Below are 17290 nucleotides of genomic sequence, written 5' to 3' on the forward strand. Positions count from 1 at the left end.
TGAAGAAACATGTATCGTTTTGTACTGTATATCACACATTATAATAATAATAAGAGGTATTATTGACATTTGTGGTGGCCACTGCACTGTACAGTATATAAATGCCATACTAAATGCCACTGGCCATGTAAAATACATGCAAGTGAATGGTGTTATTAATGACCACTGTATGTCTGAATATGATGCCAATACTGTAACATTGTTCACTGGCTGTGCCATTAATGTGACTCACAGAGAAATAGTAAGAACACTAGTCATCACTGAGACTGGCTGCTATCATGTTTTCACAGCGTTTTTGATCATAAATGTTGAATCAGCTGGACATTCATTTAAAAATACTAAATATTGCATTCAATCTCCAGTCTGTCTGTGTCTCCAGCTTGTTTATGAACTTTTATTACTGATAATATTATCATTACTGTATTCCCGTACATTATCTTAACCACTCTGAAGTGCTGTGTTTGGATTGCTGCTGCTGTGTGTGTGTGTGTGTGTGTGTGTGTGTGTGAGAGAGTGTATTAATGGTGTAATGCAAGCTGTTGGGAAAGAAAAGGGAAATTAGAAAAGAGAAGTGAATTTACTGAGTGTATTCCTTGGAAATAAGATGTGTATTTACATGACTAACCTTTGCCAAGAATGGTGTTGTAACTGTGATTTAAAAGCAAATGCATGGGTTTAAAAGGGTCAGGGGTTATTTATTTCTTATTGTACTGTATGTATTACAAGGTCTGTCTGGGAGGATGGACAATATAATGGATTTTATCTCAGTGTAAGAGGAGCAGATGCTGCAAGGGCTCAGAAATGTTTTTTTTTATGTGTACTTGGAATGCTAAAAGTTATCGCTGCTTTGTGTGTATGTGTGTGTTTTTGGACCAAAAGTCACCTGACTTCCTGGCATCCATCACATGTATAACAAAAACACACCTCCCTCCCCCCTCATCAGGAATACTTAGATTAGCTAAAGTTTCTGTGGCAATAAGAATTTCAGTATTTGCCCCGAAGGCGGCGGTCACGTTTTGCTGCTCTTCACACCAGTTATTTAAGTAAACTTGTGAAATATACGGTGAAATTATGTTTGAAGAACCACATACTGTAACAAGGCTGTAGCCATGAACTGAAGAACCCTGAGGCTCTACTAAGTTTACATATGTTTTTGTTGACTATATGCTGAATTAGTATTAAAATTTAAGTAAAAAAAATGCTAAAAATCAACTCAAATTATAGATTTTAAATGTAGAATTTTTACAAAAGCATAGCAAAAGTACAACATAAGGACATGACCTCTGTTTTTAATCATGGCTACAACCTTGACTGTGTACACACAGCACACTGGGGTCCTGCCTATAGAGCTAGAATAAGCAGAACTCACTCATCAGTTCCAGTTTGAACTTCTGGTTAATTTAGTTATGGGCTAAAAAATAAGTGCAAAACCTGGGGTTTATATAAGCCATAAATATTGACGAAACCCAGAGCAGTCTGTTCTACTTATTCTACATCTATGGTTCTGTCTGTCACTGGTATTACACTGAGTAAGAAGAACTTGCCTTGTAGATGCTGGAATGTGATCAGTGTCTGTTATGCTGAATTGATTACAAATCCGTTCTTTAAGGCAACGTCATCACAGAGGGTCCTGTTATCAGCCGCAGGCGGCCAGGGTGGAGCCCGATCATAACTTATGTTATGCTTATTATCATCATTATGTAGTAAAACATCGTGCTTGTTAAAAAAAAGAGAGAAAGAGAGAGATATGTGTGTTGTTCTTTTTTATTTGTAAATGGCTTTACAGAATTATGCTTTAATAAATTATTGAGAATTGTCCTCTAGTTGATGTCCCCTGTTGGGCATTTATTTGTTGACACACAACGCACACACCTTACCACAAGGAGGACTGATGATTGTAAATGTTTTTGTACAGATTAAACAAATTTAACACATTAGTAAGCTTTAGAGCCATTTCCAGTTTGTATTACTCTGTACAAAAACAGGATAAAGAGCTAAGCTATCTAAAGCTTTTATTAAAATCTTGTATAAACCAAATTAATTTATAATTTGTATCAAATGTGCTGTTGGTCTGATTTTAGTACCAATTTAGGACAGAGCCAAGCTATGTTTCCAGTCCTACTGCTAGGCTAAGCTAATCGAAAATGTACTTTAATCCATATAAAACAGACTTTATATCCCCCCTCTCATCTCCCAGTAATCCTCTCTTGACTCCACGGGGTCATCTGGTGACCCTGCTGAGGGGTCCAACCCCACAACCAAAGGACTGAAAATCCACACTGTAGGCTGCTTAAATTAGTTAAAATAACTAGTCAGACTGGTTATAAGGATTAGTAATGTATTTTTCCGCAGGGAGCAGTTTTCTGTGTAACTTACCGTGGAGTTGGATGTTACTTCTGCACAGGGTTTGAATGAAGTGTGTGGAAAGCACTCCTCCAGCCCTGCCGACGCCTCCCCCTGCCTTTGTCTTTGGTGCGTAATGAGCGTGCGTCAGGTCTTTGCGTCTGGTTTCTTCTCCTGGGTTTGGCAAGTTTGCTTCTCGACTTTCGGCCGTTGATCGGAGCTGTAAAAAAACACACGCTACAGTACGCTTCTCTTCTCAGACTACACAATCGTGGGATAATCTGCGTCTAATGATGGATTTACGGATGTTACTCCCTGCTCTTCTTCTCGTCTTCGGTGTGGCGACGGTTTTCGCTCAGGCACCTGATCGAGGTAGGAATGGAAATGTGAACAGTGACTGAGGAATTAATGGCAGCTTGATCACGTTTAACTGACACTTATTTGCAGTAGGCTGGCCTGGTTGTTCAAATGATCACGTTTTATTGAGACATTAAAGTTAAAATAATCAAACATTAGTTAAACCTTCAGTGTTTTCACGTTCCTGTGTTTACAAGTAATTTAGTAAATGTAGGTATATGGTTTGATTTGGCCTCTGAATCTCTAAAGCAAATAAAACAGTGATTGTTCACAGCAGGAACAAGAGTCTCTTCAGCTCCCTCTCTCTCTCTCAGAACCTCAGGTTCTGGGGGTTTTCAGGGTAGAGACAGCAGAAGTAGCACCAAACAAATGACCCACACAAGTATGACATTTTGCTGGTTTACATCTCAGTTTTAAAAACAAACAAACACACAAAAACTCACACTCGTGTGTGTCTGCTGACAGTAACATGACTGCTCCACAGGCTCTGTGTCTATGGAAAAAGTCCCAGGAGGATTAGCTGTATTAAAAAACACACACACACACACAGGGAGCACAAGTTTACAGGGCTCATTTAATCTGATAATCTCTCCGCTGTTAAAAGTTGACTGAATTCTTCTTCCTTCTTTGTGAAGTGTTTTACCAAAACTGGAATGTTTCTTTCAGAGTGTGAGGCAAAAAACGCCACAAACTGTGAGGAATGTCTGCAAAACGTCTCGGTGAGTTATTTCTGCTTGTTGATTTCGCTCTGGGTTTAGGTGTGTGTGTGTGTGTGATGGAAAAAACAAAGTGTCCCAGGTGGTGGAGGAACCATATTTAGTGGCTCCACCTCCACCTCCACTCCTGTTAGACTGGTTTGAGGAGTGTTCTGTTGCCCATTCCTTCCCTCTTCCTCCATTTTTCTGCTTTTGTTTGTTTATCATACAGCGAATCTCACATATATCCTTAATGCCTGTTGTATTGTTTAAACAAGAGGACAATTATATGTGTGTGTGTGTTGCTTTTAACAGTGCTTGTGGTGTATCACAACAAAGAAGTGCATAACATACCCAGTGAGGACCATCCTCCCACCCCATGCTGTCTGCCCGCTGAATGATGCACGCTGGGGGCTCTGCTGGAGTAAGAATCACACACACACACACACACACACGTAGGCATAGACATTTAGGCATTGCAGTGACTTCTTATCTCACTGTGCTGAAGTCAGGAGTTAAACTACTGATGCTTCACTTGGTCAGTCACATGATCCAAACAGCACTGAATTACAGAGAGAAGCAGACTTAGCTACCGTCAGTTTGTTGATTGCAGTGCAGAATCTCTACTGCTTTCATATGATTCATTCAATAGCTGTAGTTTTATGTTTATGTGTTGAACTTGAATAATATTTCAGCTTTGAGGTTTAGTTTTATTAAGTCCACCTAAAATAACTGTGTCTGCATGTCTCTGTGTACTTTGGCGATGTCTTTAATGGGTGGGATACAAAGACTGTTTAGACAATAGAAAGTTTGGGGAAAGCCCTATCCTGTTTCAACATGACAATATGATACAGAATCACTGGAACAAAACAACCATCCTGGACTTGACACGTTTCCTACTCACATGACATCTGTTAAATCTTGATATCTACAGTTAGGAGGAAATATAATAAAAGCAAAGATTTTTTTTCTGTCTGTGACCAATGATTCCTGTCTCTGTCTGTAGTGAACTTCCAGACCTTGATAATCACCTTATCAGTGCTTGGTGCAGTGCTCATTATTGCCATCATGGTCTGTCTGTTCTGCTGCTGCAAGTGTGAGAACTTTGGGTAAGTGTACAGCGAGCTGTCATCCTCCACAGCATGATGCTGAAAGATTCAAGTCTGTTGTCTGTTCATCTTAGTGGTGCCCAAGTGATTAAGAATCAATGGAAAATAGGTTATATTTAAGAGTTTTTATGGTTATAGATTTTATACATTGAACTTAAACCCAATAAGCCTAAACCAATGATAACCTAACATTGCGCTTGTGTTTCAGAAGCAAAAGGTTTGAGGCCAAAATGCAGAGGCAGGCCAATAAGACGAAAACCAAGCAGGAAGAAAGGTGAGAAACCCGATCTGTAGCTGCAGGATTGTGAAGTGAAACCAAAAAAATCAAAACAGGAACAGGACTTGAGGAAAGAAACTGCTTCTCCAAACAGTTCTCTTCCTCTTGATCTGTACCTGTTTGTTCATAAGTGGCACAAACAAGTAGAGGTACGCCTTTTTCCATTCCCCCGTTGTTACCGCTGTCATACAGACAGACCCTTTCCACGATATGTTACACACCAGCTGCATTGTTGGCGTCAATCCATATCAGTTTCCCTCATAGCGTACGGCATGCTCACGTCATAGCTTTTATCAGGCCAAACTGGTTTGTGACCGCATGACTTCAGGAGATGTTTGACAGTCTGAGAAATATCATTAGTCACTGTGCGGATGTTTCTTCTTACAGGAGGGCGGAGATGAAGCAGAGGCACGAGGAAATCAGGAAGAAATACGGTAAGCTCTCGTTCTTATTGACACAAAGATGATTCAATGAGAGGTGGTTAGCTGAGCTTAGCACAATGACTAAAAACGGGCATGTGTCAGACTATTTCTTGGTCTTCCTAGCAGCTTCATACTGTCTGTGAATTGTGCCTGTTGGACACTCTGTGTAGAGTTTTGCACATGTATGATCAGTAATCCATTGTTCATGTTTTCCAGGTTTGAGTGGGCAAAACCCATACTCCAGGTTTGCATGAGGGGAGCTGTGAACTGAGGCCATGGACGCTTGTTAGTTGTTATAAGAGACATGAACAGAGAATGAATGTAAATTAAGATTATTCCACAGAGGTAGTTTGGTATAGGCAGCCTCCAGTGGATGCTGTGTTTACTGTAAAGACCCAAGAGGCTGTAACCAAAGGCTAAAATAGATGGTTTTATCCTGTGGCTGCTGTAGCATTGACCTACCTCTCGTTATTAGGTCAATTGTACAGAATGGAAAGAGCTCAGATGAGTTCTTTCCTGAGGTTTATCTGTAAATTGCCAAATTATTTTTGCTGATCTATAATTGATGCAATTCATTTGCAAACTTTATATTTCTTTGTTTTTTGCATTATTGTTTTTTTTTTCTGCCAGAGTAAATGTAACATCTGCTCAAATATCCTAACAACCTAATCAGTAGCACATTTTAATGCTATAGTTGGACTGAAGGATGTGCTGCTTATATATCACATATAGGATTAATAATTAATTCTGCTGGTACCACTGGACTTTTTTTTCCTGCTTTGTGCTTTTATTAAAAATAGCTGTTACATTGTGTTGTGTACATTTGATTTATCACTAAGTTAGAGATATTTAAATGTGAGTAGTTCACAGCACACTGAATAACGATTAAACATAATTTACCTTTTATTTTTAAATATTCTGCTCATTATTTATGTAATGATTTTTGTCATTTCTTCATATTTTGTGTTTGTTGACATTCCCATGTTGTGCTTTCTGTCAGTGACAGCCGCATACCGTGTGTATTGTACGCTCATTCTCAGGGTTTCGATAGCGTGTCACCTTCAGGTTTTTCCTGTTCGCGTGATCGAGTATTGTGATGAGATGCACGCCCCCGCGTCCGCGCTCCCGCGATGTATAAACCACGTGGTAGTCTCGGAGCCAATCATTTATTTGCAACAGCGGTCCAAAGCGCGTACCCGCTAGTGAGGGAGCAGAGAGGATAGAAGGCAGCAGAAAGACAAAAAAAAGCCCAATTAACAGCGTTTTATTCTTAAAACCGCAACACAAAATCCAGCCGAGATGTCAGAGGAGAAGCCAAAGGTAAGATGTTGAGGTTTAAAGAGCTGTTTATATCTATTGATGGCTGAGTCCTGGTTCTGCGAAACCGTTTCTCAGATGTGCAATCTAAAATGGCCTGGTTTGCACGTTTCTCCAATTCGGCGCAGTGTTTGTTTCGCAAATGAATGAGTACCCGCACATCCACATGTGCATTTATGTGGACTTACGCTGCACCCTGTAGACTGATGTGCTACAGATGTTGTCGTGCTCACTCGAAGTTCGATGGTTATGAGTAGAAATGTCAATTACACCATGATTGTTGTTTGCGGAATTTTTCTTTGTCGAAAAGGGGACCACGCTACGCCCGCAACGCCGCAAAATGCCGCAACTGCAGCAGTGGCAAAGCGGCGCAAACAGAAGTGACGCATTAACTTGAAAACTAATGTCGCCGTGTCTTTGTAAGTGTTTGTTATTGTGTCGTTACTTATCTGACCACAGTATAACAAAACAAAACTGCTAGCAGCACTAGCCGGCAGCTAAACTCACCATCGGTTCCGAAGGGCTGTCGTGCAAACCACCTAGCCTTGAGCTAATCATGCTAACGTTAGCATCTGTAACTGCCCGGCGAGGAGCATATTGTTCCCTGCCTGCATTATTCTGCCCATTGTAAGCCTGTTTGGTTTGGAGTGTGGTATGAATGCTGTGGGATTCTTGCTGCAACGGAAGTCATATCGTTTCGAGTTGGGTGAAAAAACATTTCAAGTTGCAGGCTTTGGTTTGTCTCGGCTAGCAGCAGCTGCTAACTGTGTTATCTGTGACTTGTAACTGTAATCCGTACTGCTGAGTATTCAGACTGATGGTTTATCTGATGCTGTTTGTGCAGGAGGGAGTAAAGACCGAGAACGATCACATCAACCTCAAGGTTGCAGGTCAAGATGGGTCAGTGGTCCAGTTTAAAATCAAAAGACACACACCGCTCAGCAAACTAATGAAGGCGTACTGTGAACGACAGGTGAGCTCAAATACTTAAAGAAACTGTGTTTGAACTGCTCTAAGCAGCATGCCATCACTTTAAAGTAGTCTGTATCTTCTCTGGGAGCTGTGGATTTGATAATCCTGTTCATTTCTCATGGGTTAATCTTAATCTGTTTCCACATGCAGGGTCTTTCAATAAGGCAGATCAGGTTCAGGTTTGATGGCCAGCCAATCAATGAGACTGATACACCTGCACAGGTTTGCTATTGTATTCCGCACTCTTATTCTTACGTCATGATTTTACTGTTCACTTTTTGTTCACGTTTGCTAACTGGGACTTTGTTCTTTTCTCAGCTGGAGATGGAAGATGAAGACACCATAGATGTTTTCCAGCAGCAGACAGGCGGGCACTGCTAAGCTCTATCAACCTCATTGATGGCCACCCTCAGACCACACCCTCAAACACCTACACCTGCCCTCCCTCCCCCTTCACTACTCTCAATTTATTATTATTATTGTTATTATTGTTATTATTATTATTTCAGAAAATGTTCATCATGGATTTTTGTCAGGTGTGTGTGGGGGGGCTCCAGGTCTGTTTGTGTACTGTCTTGGTCAGGACTGAACTTTTGTGTGTGTCAACAGTCTCTCTGCTGGCCAATCAGGACTACACTTTCCTTCTGGCACCGCAGCCTGTGATTGGACCAACAGCTTATCACAGCTGCTCCTGGTTTCTCATTCATGGCGTCCAATGAATGCTTTGATCTCCTTTAGTTTGTCATAGTTTTCATCTATCAGGTTTGAATGCAAAAGCTCTGCAAGATTTTGTCCAGGGGTCACAGTTCGCGGTCGTGAAAATGTTCTGAAGTGAAGGCATTTGAACTTAACACACACCTGCGTTCCATTTTATTTCGCTCTCTCTCTGTGTGTGTGTGTATGTGTGTCTTTTTGTATGAATGGTGGCTCCTGGGTCTTCGGTCAGAAACATTTTAATTTTCTTTGCATTTTTAGGTGCTTCTGCAATGTTTTGTATTTTTTGTGTTATTTTAAGAATTAACACCCACTGGGGCCTGTTGATTTATCCCCCCCCCCCTCCCTTCTGTACAGAAATATCAGAATGGGTGTAAGTTAAATATTGCAGGGCCTGGACCAATACTCCAAAGACAGGACGTCAGCTTATTTGAACTTCTCTCCCTGAAAGCAAACTGCAAGGTCAAAACCCTCAGCCTTTGTATTTCATTTATGTTATGTGGTTCCTCTGCTTGACTGCTACTTGTTAGATCTGGTTGGGATTTGACTACATAACGACAATTTTCTGATGATGTATCTTTCAAGCTTGGGTAGTGGGGGGAGGGCTGGTAGTGGAAATAAGTGAAAGGGGCTCCTCTGCGCCGTTTGTTGGGGTCCAACAACTGATTTGCGTTTACAAAAAGCAGCTTCCAGGAACGTACAACAAAAGTTGGTATGTCTTAGTGAACACACATTGAAGACACTTTCAACGTCATGTCAACTGTGTTGGCGTCTTGCTCCGGTGTTACAGTCAAGATATCTCGAGCAGTGATGAGTGTCTTCGCCGTTTACCGTTTGGAGAGGGAGGTGTGCAGTTTGTTGCATATCAGGAGGGCAGGGAGGTCAGCCAGTGGAGTCTGGGAGATACAGTAAGTGTTCTGTACCTACAGGGCCCCGTTCTTCGTACTGTGCACAGGGTGACCAAGTTTGCTTTGATTTTTTGATAATCTGATGATTGTGCAACTTCTCCTTTAGGTCAGAACTTGCAAAACAAAGCAACCTACTTTTAGCGTTAAATTCTCAAAAGTCATCAGAGGTGCCTGCACCTTTTATTCAGGCACCAGTTGATCATTACTGTTAAAACTGAGCAGGTTTGGTTGTGCAGGCTGGCATACTAAAAAGCTGTTTTAAATGAAAGTCTTTAACGTGTCTGGTTTCCGCAGCCATGTTAGCAAGGTGCTGTTCTTTTTAATTTATCAGTCATGTTTTCCAGCTATATTTTTGTATGCAGTCAAGTCAGTGCCAGTAACCAGACATTTTTGAATGAGTATATGCTTGTAAAACGCCATCTGCTATTTAAAGTATTCATGCTGCTGTTAACTTTCACCAACAAAACTAACATTTTTATCAAACTACCACACTTGTATATCCTTTCTGAGTCCGTGTCACAACTGTGACATGCCTCTGCACAAGCCAGTCACAAGTGGTGATTGTGGTTTCAGCTTTCCTCACTGAGAAAAAGCACAGTCAACAATACTGATGTATCAACCTTCCACTTGCAACTGAATACAAAGAGTTTTTTAGGCTGTCAGCCGAGCTAAAGTGTATTGTATGAAGAACGGGGCCCAGGTCTTGTCATGTTATTTGTTTCTCTACTGATTTGTACATTATTTGTGGTCTTTTACTACTGTATACAATAAATATAGTTTGGTACTCAGATTTGTTGTCCTAGGCTTGATTATTCTGTGTAATCAAAAATGTTTCAATGCACAACTATTGAGATTAAGAAACCCATTATTCTTCCTACAATGGGGAGATTGCATTGTTGCAGCAGAGCAGATACAACAGTAGTAAACATAGGATAAAATAAAACTAAGGTACAATAGAGTTAAAAATAAAATTTACATGATCAAATATATATTATTATGACTGCATATGTGGCTTGGATTGAAAAATATGACAGCAAGGTGGTGCCACTGAGTCAGACAATGTACATATATATATATTTGATATGTATTTACAAAAAAAAGTGAAATAAGTCCTTAAAAACCAATGCGCTTAGGGACTAACAACCAAAGTCTGATATTCATTTCAAAGACTGCTCAGGTGGTAATTTATTACCCAAGTTCCGATAGATCAAAATAGATCATCTGATAACCTGGCTTGAATAGTCACATTCAGTACGACTGGAACGATAAGGTCGATAGCTGTGTGTCTGATGAGTCAAACCAGGAATAAGGAAAATCATGAGTGAGTGGACAATCTGCATCGACTTCTCCGCATCTTATTAGATCCAGGAGTGTAACACCCACGCCCTGCCAAGCCAGGCAGGAAGAAAGATTGATGAATGGATACAGAATAAGTGCACAGCTGATATCATTCATCCTCATCTGTGTGTAGTCTATGTATATCTTAGTGTGGGTGCAAAGAAGAGAGACGGAGAGCATTTGCCTTGTAAATGTGCTGGTCAGTGGATGGGAGGATTCTGAGAGATCTGACAGAAGCTCATATGCTGCTTGTCCCATCACAACCCTGTATATGTTGTCATGGTGACCAAGTAACTATCAGAAAAGATGACAAAAGAAAATAGTTCATTGTTTTCATTCACCTGTCTGTAATGACTGTGGTTAAAAGTCGCTTCAATGTGGCTTAAACAGGTAAAATAAATGCAAATACTAGTATTTGCAAAAAACAAAGATTGTCTTGGTTGTCCGGTGCAGTACTCTATAATATTTGCTTTGTTTAAAGCAAACAAGAAGTCTTATTTACTGTCCTGGGACTTTATTACATTTTCAATAAGTACTATTTGCACAACTTTTAAGAAAACATCCAGGTTTGAGACTTTAATATCACAGCTGGGCTGCTGCACATACCTTAGTTTCTCGGGTAATAAACTATGGGAAATGAGCTAATATGATAAAAGCTCAGCTCATATCCATGTATGCATTAGTGGACCAAAGGTCACATGTGTTCTGCTGTGTTTTTTAGGTAAGATATTGTGTCTGACTGCTTGTCTGTCAGTCTACGTGTGTGTGTGTGTGTGTTTTGTAAGTGAATGAACACACACACACACACACACACACACAGACACACAGCGGAGCAGCTCACCCCTCTGGCAGGTCTGTGTCGTCAGATTTGTGGTTGAGGGAGGATGAGTGACAGGCTGGTTAGTGATTTGCATGGCTCCAGCGCTTAAAAGGAGCTGCAGGTGCAGGAGCCTTCACATAGATGAATGGATTTCTCTCTAAGCACAGATGCTCTGGGACTGTTTGAGTGCGTGTGAATGGTAGCCAGTATCACTTTGATGATTTTGAAGAGAGCACAGTTTTTTTTGGAGTTCAGAAGATCAGAAAAGTCTCGCTGGGATCAATATGAAGTGTATTTTCACTTATAATAGAGACAGCCAAAAGTGACGTTAATATATAAAAGAAAACCTTCAATATGGAAACATTCTCATCAGCTGGCAACTGAAGGAAACCTTTTGTTTTTTGAGATGTCAGTGCTGATATTTGCACAGCTCCTACTCCTGGGGTTAAGGGTCACCGTCACAGCCACTAACACATGGAGGCAGTGCACAGGTATTATTCCATTTTATTCAGTTTTATCTCTCTCATTCTACACTCTATTACCTCAGCTCACTTCAACACATGTGACGTTCACTTAATGATTATCGAAGTGGATGCTTTATGGTTTCATCTAAAACCTGGGAAACCCCTGCAGCTAAAATTCTTTTGGATAATTCCAACTGTCTCAGTCTGCTTACAGTGCAGTGGGAGTGCTTCTCTGTGTGTTTGTGTGTTGTGTGTTTTGTGTAGATGAGCATGCCATATTAATTTAAATGAACATCCACAAACAAGTACAGACACTGGATGTGGTTAGGATTCCTCAACAATCCTATGCACAGTATCAACTTGAATGTGTGGATGTTTTTGTGATGCCTCATCAATTTCAGTGTAAATCATTTATAGGTTCAATTTCCAGTCAGTATCTTTTTTTAATAGCAACCCCAGAGATGCCTCATAAAAGCTGCTGCACCACCTCCTGGGGCTGTTTGTAACACACTAGGATGAGTTGGGGTGGGTTGACATTCATTTATTGGTTTATAGCTGTGTTTTTTTCTGACTCTTTAAACAAGAACAGAGCTTTTACTTGAGTTAAACTACTACTACAAAAATACTTAATGACAGGTTTTAATCTTGCATTAAAAAGCAAAAGGTAAGTTTATTTAGGAAAAGGAGTTGATATAAATAGTTCACTGTTAACATTTTAGAGGCATAAACCACCTTATTGTGCGTCCTCACTGTGGGTTCCCCAGCCCTTGGGCTAGGTTTGTTCTTATTTCAGCCTGTTTATTTGTTAATTGCCCTCAGATTTACTTCCCTTGGACCTTCTGTCTTTTGTCCTTGAACGGGACACCTCAAAACTTGTGCCCGGGGTGCACATGAAGCAGGCCGGTGAGGTGAGGGGCGTCCATTTCTCGAGCCCTGACACCTCCATGAGTTTTCCATCTTCCCAACTGCTGGTGAACTGTGACCTCTTCCCTAAAGAATTCTCCATTGTTGTAACATTAAAGGTCACCCACAGTGCAGCCAAGGTGAGCAAGAAGACACACACACATTGCTGAGTGTTTTTCCGTCAAATACAGTGCATCTGAATGTGTTTCTTGTTTGGTCTCACAGAGAAATGAATATATTTTTTCATTGATGGAGCTGAAAAAAGAAAAGGAAACACCAAACTATGGAGGAGACATTTTGGAAAGGACTAACGTGAAGACTATCGATGGAGAACAGGAGCAGAGGAGGACGAGAAACAATGTCAAAGGTGGACGCATCATTCTTGGACTCAAGCTGTCAAGAAAACGTCTGCACTTCCTGTTTAAAGGTCACGGAGCAGTTGCAGAGCGCTGGACATTTCGAGGCACCTTGCTGGCTGATGGCCAGTGGCACACTCTTGCTTTAGCCATTAGTAGCAACCGTGTGAGGCTAACCGTGGACTGCAACCCACCATCGGAAATGTAAGCTCCTACTTGTTCTCTGTTCTTTAGATGTGTCTCCTGCTGTTCTCACTCTTCTTCTTCTAGATTCCCTCAGGCCAAAGTAGATCCTTCACCACAATAAAATGCTAAAAAATCTGCTTGCCCTGCAGCCATATCATAGTGGCCTGACAGTATGTGATAGATGGTTTTTAGTGGAAACTCCCTCTGGCACACAGCAGGAATCTCAACACCCACATCGCACCTATATATGTAATACAATTCATGTCTGTTGTTCTCCTGTCTCTGTCTAAAAAGGAAGAACTACTTTAATTACAAAGAATTCAGATCATTTACAGAAGACAAACAACTTACTTCAGCTATTAGAAATAATTATAGCTATCTTTTGTGGAAACAGCATTCCCTCCAGGCCTTTCCCCTCAGACCTCAACATTCAGGGATCCAGATTCCACATTGGCAGCCGGGGGAAATGGAAAGGCCTGTTTTCAGTGAGATGCATTTCTTATTATGAAATTGTACTAAAAATTCCTAAGCAATATGCTCATCTCTACTAGAGTGTTAATGATTATTGTGTCTGCTGCCTCATCATCAGGGTCTGCTACGACAGCTGGTCCTGGTGCCAGGTTCAGATGCCACCCATCAAATCTGCCCTTCCTCTGACCCCCAGCTAGCAGCTCTGTCAGTGCCACTACTTCTCTTAGACCTGCCTCTTGTTGGGATGGATGGTGACAGATATGTTACATCCTCAGGTGAGAAATTTGATACAAGAAATCTTTTTGAAATACTTTAATAATCCCATCAGAGAAATTGTTTAAGGCTGCCTAGGAGTGCCACACACACCAGTGAGTGCACTGGAGGCAATGTGGGCAAAGTGCCTTGCCCTAGGACACACAACAATGAGTTGGGATTCCAATTTGTTTTGAAATGATGCCTGACTTATTTTCTGTGTGTGATTTTATTTTTTTATTTTTCATTGTGTCAGAAACAGAGGGGAGAGTGTTAGTGGGTTTGGAGAGGCCGTGCTCAGAGGGGCAACAAGGCCAGCTGTGGTTCAATCCGCTCAGGAAGGGCCTCTACCTCTGCGATGGTATAACATGGACCACTGTGTTAGAGGGTGAGAGTCCAACCTGAATAAATGAGCATTTTTTTTCATTATAAGGGACCAAAATCTTTATCTTTTCATCAACACAGAACATAAAAGACTGGACTATGTGTTGGAACATCAGGTCCTCACCACCAGCTCAGAGACACATGATGTAGAGGTACGTACCCACGTATGTGTATTTTTTTTTTTGCATTGTAAACCTGTTGTTAAACATCGTTTCTGTCTCTCAGGTGTTCCAGATGCCTGGCATGGGTCTGATGGCTGCTATGGCTCATCGGTCCACAGCCTCTGGTTCTGCTCTGTATCTGTGGAAGCACACAGGTTTCCAACTCTACCAAAATATCAGCACATCTGGCGCGATAGCTTGGAGACATTTCAGCATGGGGAAAAAGGTGTGGTAAGTTAAAGCAGAGATCCTGCACAGTGTTCCTCTGTAACCTCTGTTTGTTTGTAGATGTTTCTGGTGGTGTCTAATTCTGGCGGAGGATCAGGCAGTCACAAAGAGCCTAAAGGGGACTTTTCTGTGATTTATAAGTGGAGCAAAAGAAGAAAACGGTTTGTGCGGTTCCAGACTCTGCAGACCCACTGTGCACGAGACTGGGAGGCCTTTAACATCAAGGGACAGACATATCTTGCTGTGGCCAATCACAGACAAGGTAACAACAAAAACCTCATTAAGCAACTCAATCTATAAGCATCCACAATTCCTGAAATCAATTACTTGTCTTTCAGGTGACAATAACCACACTATTGACAGTGTGATATACAAGTGGAACAGATTAACAAAGTCCTTTGAGGCTCACCAAATGCTGCAAACATCAGGAGCGTATGACTGGGAGTTCTTCACCATCGGATCGTACCATTTCCTGGTGGTCGCAAACGCCTTTGACGGAATGACCACTTCTGTAGACTCTGTCATCTACATATGGATCGATGGAAACTTCCAAGTGTTCCAGACAATTAAGGCGAGTATAGTACCTCTGTTCTAAGTTCCAGCTTCAAGACAACAGTGTTCACTTTAAACAATATCTCCAATACAATACACTGCACATCTATAGGGTGTCTAAAAATGGGTTGAAATAAATCTTGAAATGATAAAGGTATCGTTTTGCTTTATAATTTCCATAACGCTCATCATTTCAGCTGCTGGGCTTTGATTTCCTCTGGTGAGATCTTTATCTATGAGATGATTATGAAAAACTATCTTGTCTGTACACACAGTTCGAACTGAATACAAACAGGGAAAGATAAAAGGCCTATGTGAGAGAGATGGGGTGCAAGCAGTGGGTGTGTCCAAGCATTTAAGATGGAGCCAAAAATAGGAATGATTTGCTTGAGTGATGGCAGTGCTTTGACATGTAACTGATAGCAAATCGTATATTTAAATCTAGCCACATTTGATGTGAGGGTGTTGACACGTTGATAGTCACGTGATACAACATGAGGAGATGTATGATTTAGGGGAACTCCACAGCTGGATGTGAGGAATCATAAGAATAGCTTAAGGGCTGGTGAAAATTAATAACTTGAAATCATAGAAGAAAATAAGGAGAATGACCCACGTGTTTTTGACATCAAGTGCTGCTCTAGGGATGCAATGCAAGTCCATTTGTTCATTGGATGAGTACAACATTTTCAAAAATCATCATTCATGGTTCCTAGAGGACAATTTTGGTGTCATCCCAATCACCATACCAAACAGGCAAAGAGATTCACTATCCTCTTAATAGGACAACAACTGATTCAGAAATTACACATTTGTTTGACAAAACATCCGCAGATACACATGGCATCTAGCATCAACTACACGACTCTAAACTTGTAGTACACTTGTTCTAGGAATGCACACTCTCACATTTTGTTAGTTAGTTTAAAGACACATTGCACATATGCAGGTCAGTGTCTATTTTATCCCAGTGCAATCAGTGTCTCTTTGATTGCTTGGACAAGTCAGCAAACTGATGAATACACAGGCATCCTAATGGCCCTATGGCTGACCCTCCTGTACTCAATGATGCAGAAACCATCTTGTTTACAAGATGTGTTATACCTCTTTCATGTTCTCACCTGTTCTCACCTCCTCCGCAGTAACAGTATGCCCCCTTGGGGAATAAAGTCCTTGACTGACTGATTGATTGATGGTTCCTCTCTGTCTGTCATGTAGACGTTCTGCGCCACAGACTGGGAAATGTTCCAGATTGGCAGTAGATTCTTCTTGGTTGTTGCCAATGGGCATAAGCTCTATGGGGATAGACCCAGTCAATACACCATCAACTCAACTATCTATGAACTGGACATAGGTGGACAGCTGTTTGTCCGCTTCCAGGATATTGTCACCTACAGGTATAGATGTGCAAAATATACACAGAGACTATAATGATGTGTTTACTTCCATTTCCCTCGCTCATCATCAGCACATACTTCTGTCTTCCTCTCTCAGCGCAGTGGATTGGGAGTTCTTCAGCCTCGGGGAGGAATACTTTCTGGTTGTCGCTAACTCCTTTAATGGGGAATCCTACTCTCTTAACAGCATTCTCTACAGGTATTCAACTTGTCAACAACACTCCTCCTCAGAATGAAATAATTCATCCATCCTAATTGCCTTCTGGTAGCTGTCATAAAACATACTCTCTTGTGATATAGATTTATGTTCTTAATGAGAGCAGCTGTAAATCCTCCACTGATGTGATTCCTTATTTCTGTTTATTTTCAGGTGGCAGGGGTATGAAGGATTTGTTCCTATTCACTGGCTTCCGACCATTGGGTGCAGTGACTGGGAGTTTTTCAGCTCTAAGGGAGAGTCGTACCTAATGTACTCTAGTGCCAAAGCACCTCTCTCCAAAGTGTTCAAGTTGAAAACCTATTAGACACAAAAAAGTGTGCATTTGTGTATACATGTCATTTACAGTGTGTAAGTTTAAGTGTGTTCTTGCATATATTTTATAACCTTGCAGCATGCAGGTACTAAAATAATAAATATTATTAAATTATTATTGGCTGGTCAAAA

General features: G+C 41.0%; 3 protein-coding genes across 3 annotated transcripts; all 3 read left to right on the plus strand.

Moving 5' to 3' along the window:
• The first annotated feature begins 2499 nt into the window (after window positions 1-2499).
• On the plus strand, window positions 2500-6117 carry pttg1ipa (PTTG1 interacting protein a). The gene is made up of 7 exons (XM_028395602.1): window positions 2500-2715; window positions 3367-3419; window positions 3711-3819; window positions 4402-4504; window positions 4713-4778; window positions 5169-5215; window positions 5420-6117. Exons 1-7 carry the CDS (start codon window positions 2634-2636, stop codon window positions 5455-5457), a joined length of 498 nt encoding a protein of 165 aa, XP_028251403.1. The 5' UTR covers window positions 2500-2633; the 3' UTR covers window positions 5458-6117.
• A 268-nt stretch (window positions 6118-6385) lies between these two features.
• Window positions 6386-9904, plus strand: sumo3a (small ubiquitin like modifier 3a). The gene is made up of 4 exons (XM_028395877.1): window positions 6386-6523; window positions 7365-7493; window positions 7643-7714; window positions 7811-9904. The coding sequence occupies exons 1-4, from the start codon at window positions 6503-6505 to the stop codon at window positions 7871-7873; spliced, it is 285 nt and encodes a 94-aa protein (XP_028251678.1). The 5' UTR covers window positions 6386-6502; the 3' UTR covers window positions 7874-9904.
• A 1774-nt stretch (window positions 9905-11678) lies between these two features.
• LOC114427689 (thrombospondin-type laminin G domain and EAR repeat-containing protein-like) lies at window positions 11679-17150 on the plus strand. Its single transcript, XM_028395876.1, has 13 exons — window positions 11679-11763; window positions 12556-12779; window positions 12865-13199; window positions 13576-13666; window positions 13771-13927; window positions 14161-14292; window positions 14370-14440; window positions 14514-14675; window positions 14738-14939; window positions 15016-15248; window positions 16448-16626; window positions 16724-16825; window positions 16997-17150. Exons 1-13 carry the CDS (start codon window positions 11679-11681, stop codon window positions 17148-17150), a joined length of 2127 nt encoding a protein of 708 aa, XP_028251677.1.
• The last annotated feature ends 140 nt before the right edge of the window (window positions 17151-17290 follow it).

This window comes from Parambassis ranga, chromosome 22 (assembly GCF_900634625.1).
Source record: "Parambassis ranga chromosome 22, fParRan2.1, whole genome shotgun sequence".
NCBI classification, from domain to species: Eukaryota; Metazoa; Chordata; class Actinopteri; family Ambassidae; genus Parambassis; species Parambassis ranga.

Coding starts and splice junctions, on each gene's coding strand:
- pttg1ipa (XM_028395602.1), top strand. CDS start 2,634: ATGATGGATTTACGGATGTTACTCCCTGCTCTTCTTCTCGTCTTCGGT. Junction 4,505..4,712: donor TGCAAGTGTGAGAACTTTGG/GTAAGTGTACAG, acceptor CTTGTGTTTCAG/AAGCAAAAGGTTTGAGGCCA. Junction 4,779..5,168: donor AAAACCAAGCAGGAAGAAAG/GTGAGAAACCCG, acceptor TTCTTCTTACAG/GAGGGCGGAGATGAAGCAGA.
- sumo3a (XM_028395877.1), top strand. CDS start 6,503: ATGTCAGAGGAGAAGCCAAAG. Junction 6,524..7,364: donor TGTCAGAGGAGAAGCCAAAG/GTAAGATGTTGA, acceptor CTGTTTGTGCAG/GAGGGAGTAAAGACCGAGAA. Junction 7,715..7,810: donor AGACTGATACACCTGCACAG/GTTTGCTATTGT, acceptor TTCTTTTCTCAG/CTGGAGATGGAAGATGAAGA.
- LOC114427689 (XM_028395876.1), top strand. CDS start 11,679: ATGTCAGTGCTGATATTTGCACAGCTCCTACTCCTGGGGTTAAGGGTC. Junction 14,441..14,513: donor CAGAGACACATGATGTAGAG/GTACGTACCCAC, acceptor TCTGTCTCTCAG/GTGTTCCAGATGCCTGGCAT. Junction 15,249..16,447: donor AAGTGTTCCAGACAATTAAG/GCGAGTATAGTA, acceptor TCTGTCATGTAG/ACGTTCTGCGCCACAGACTG.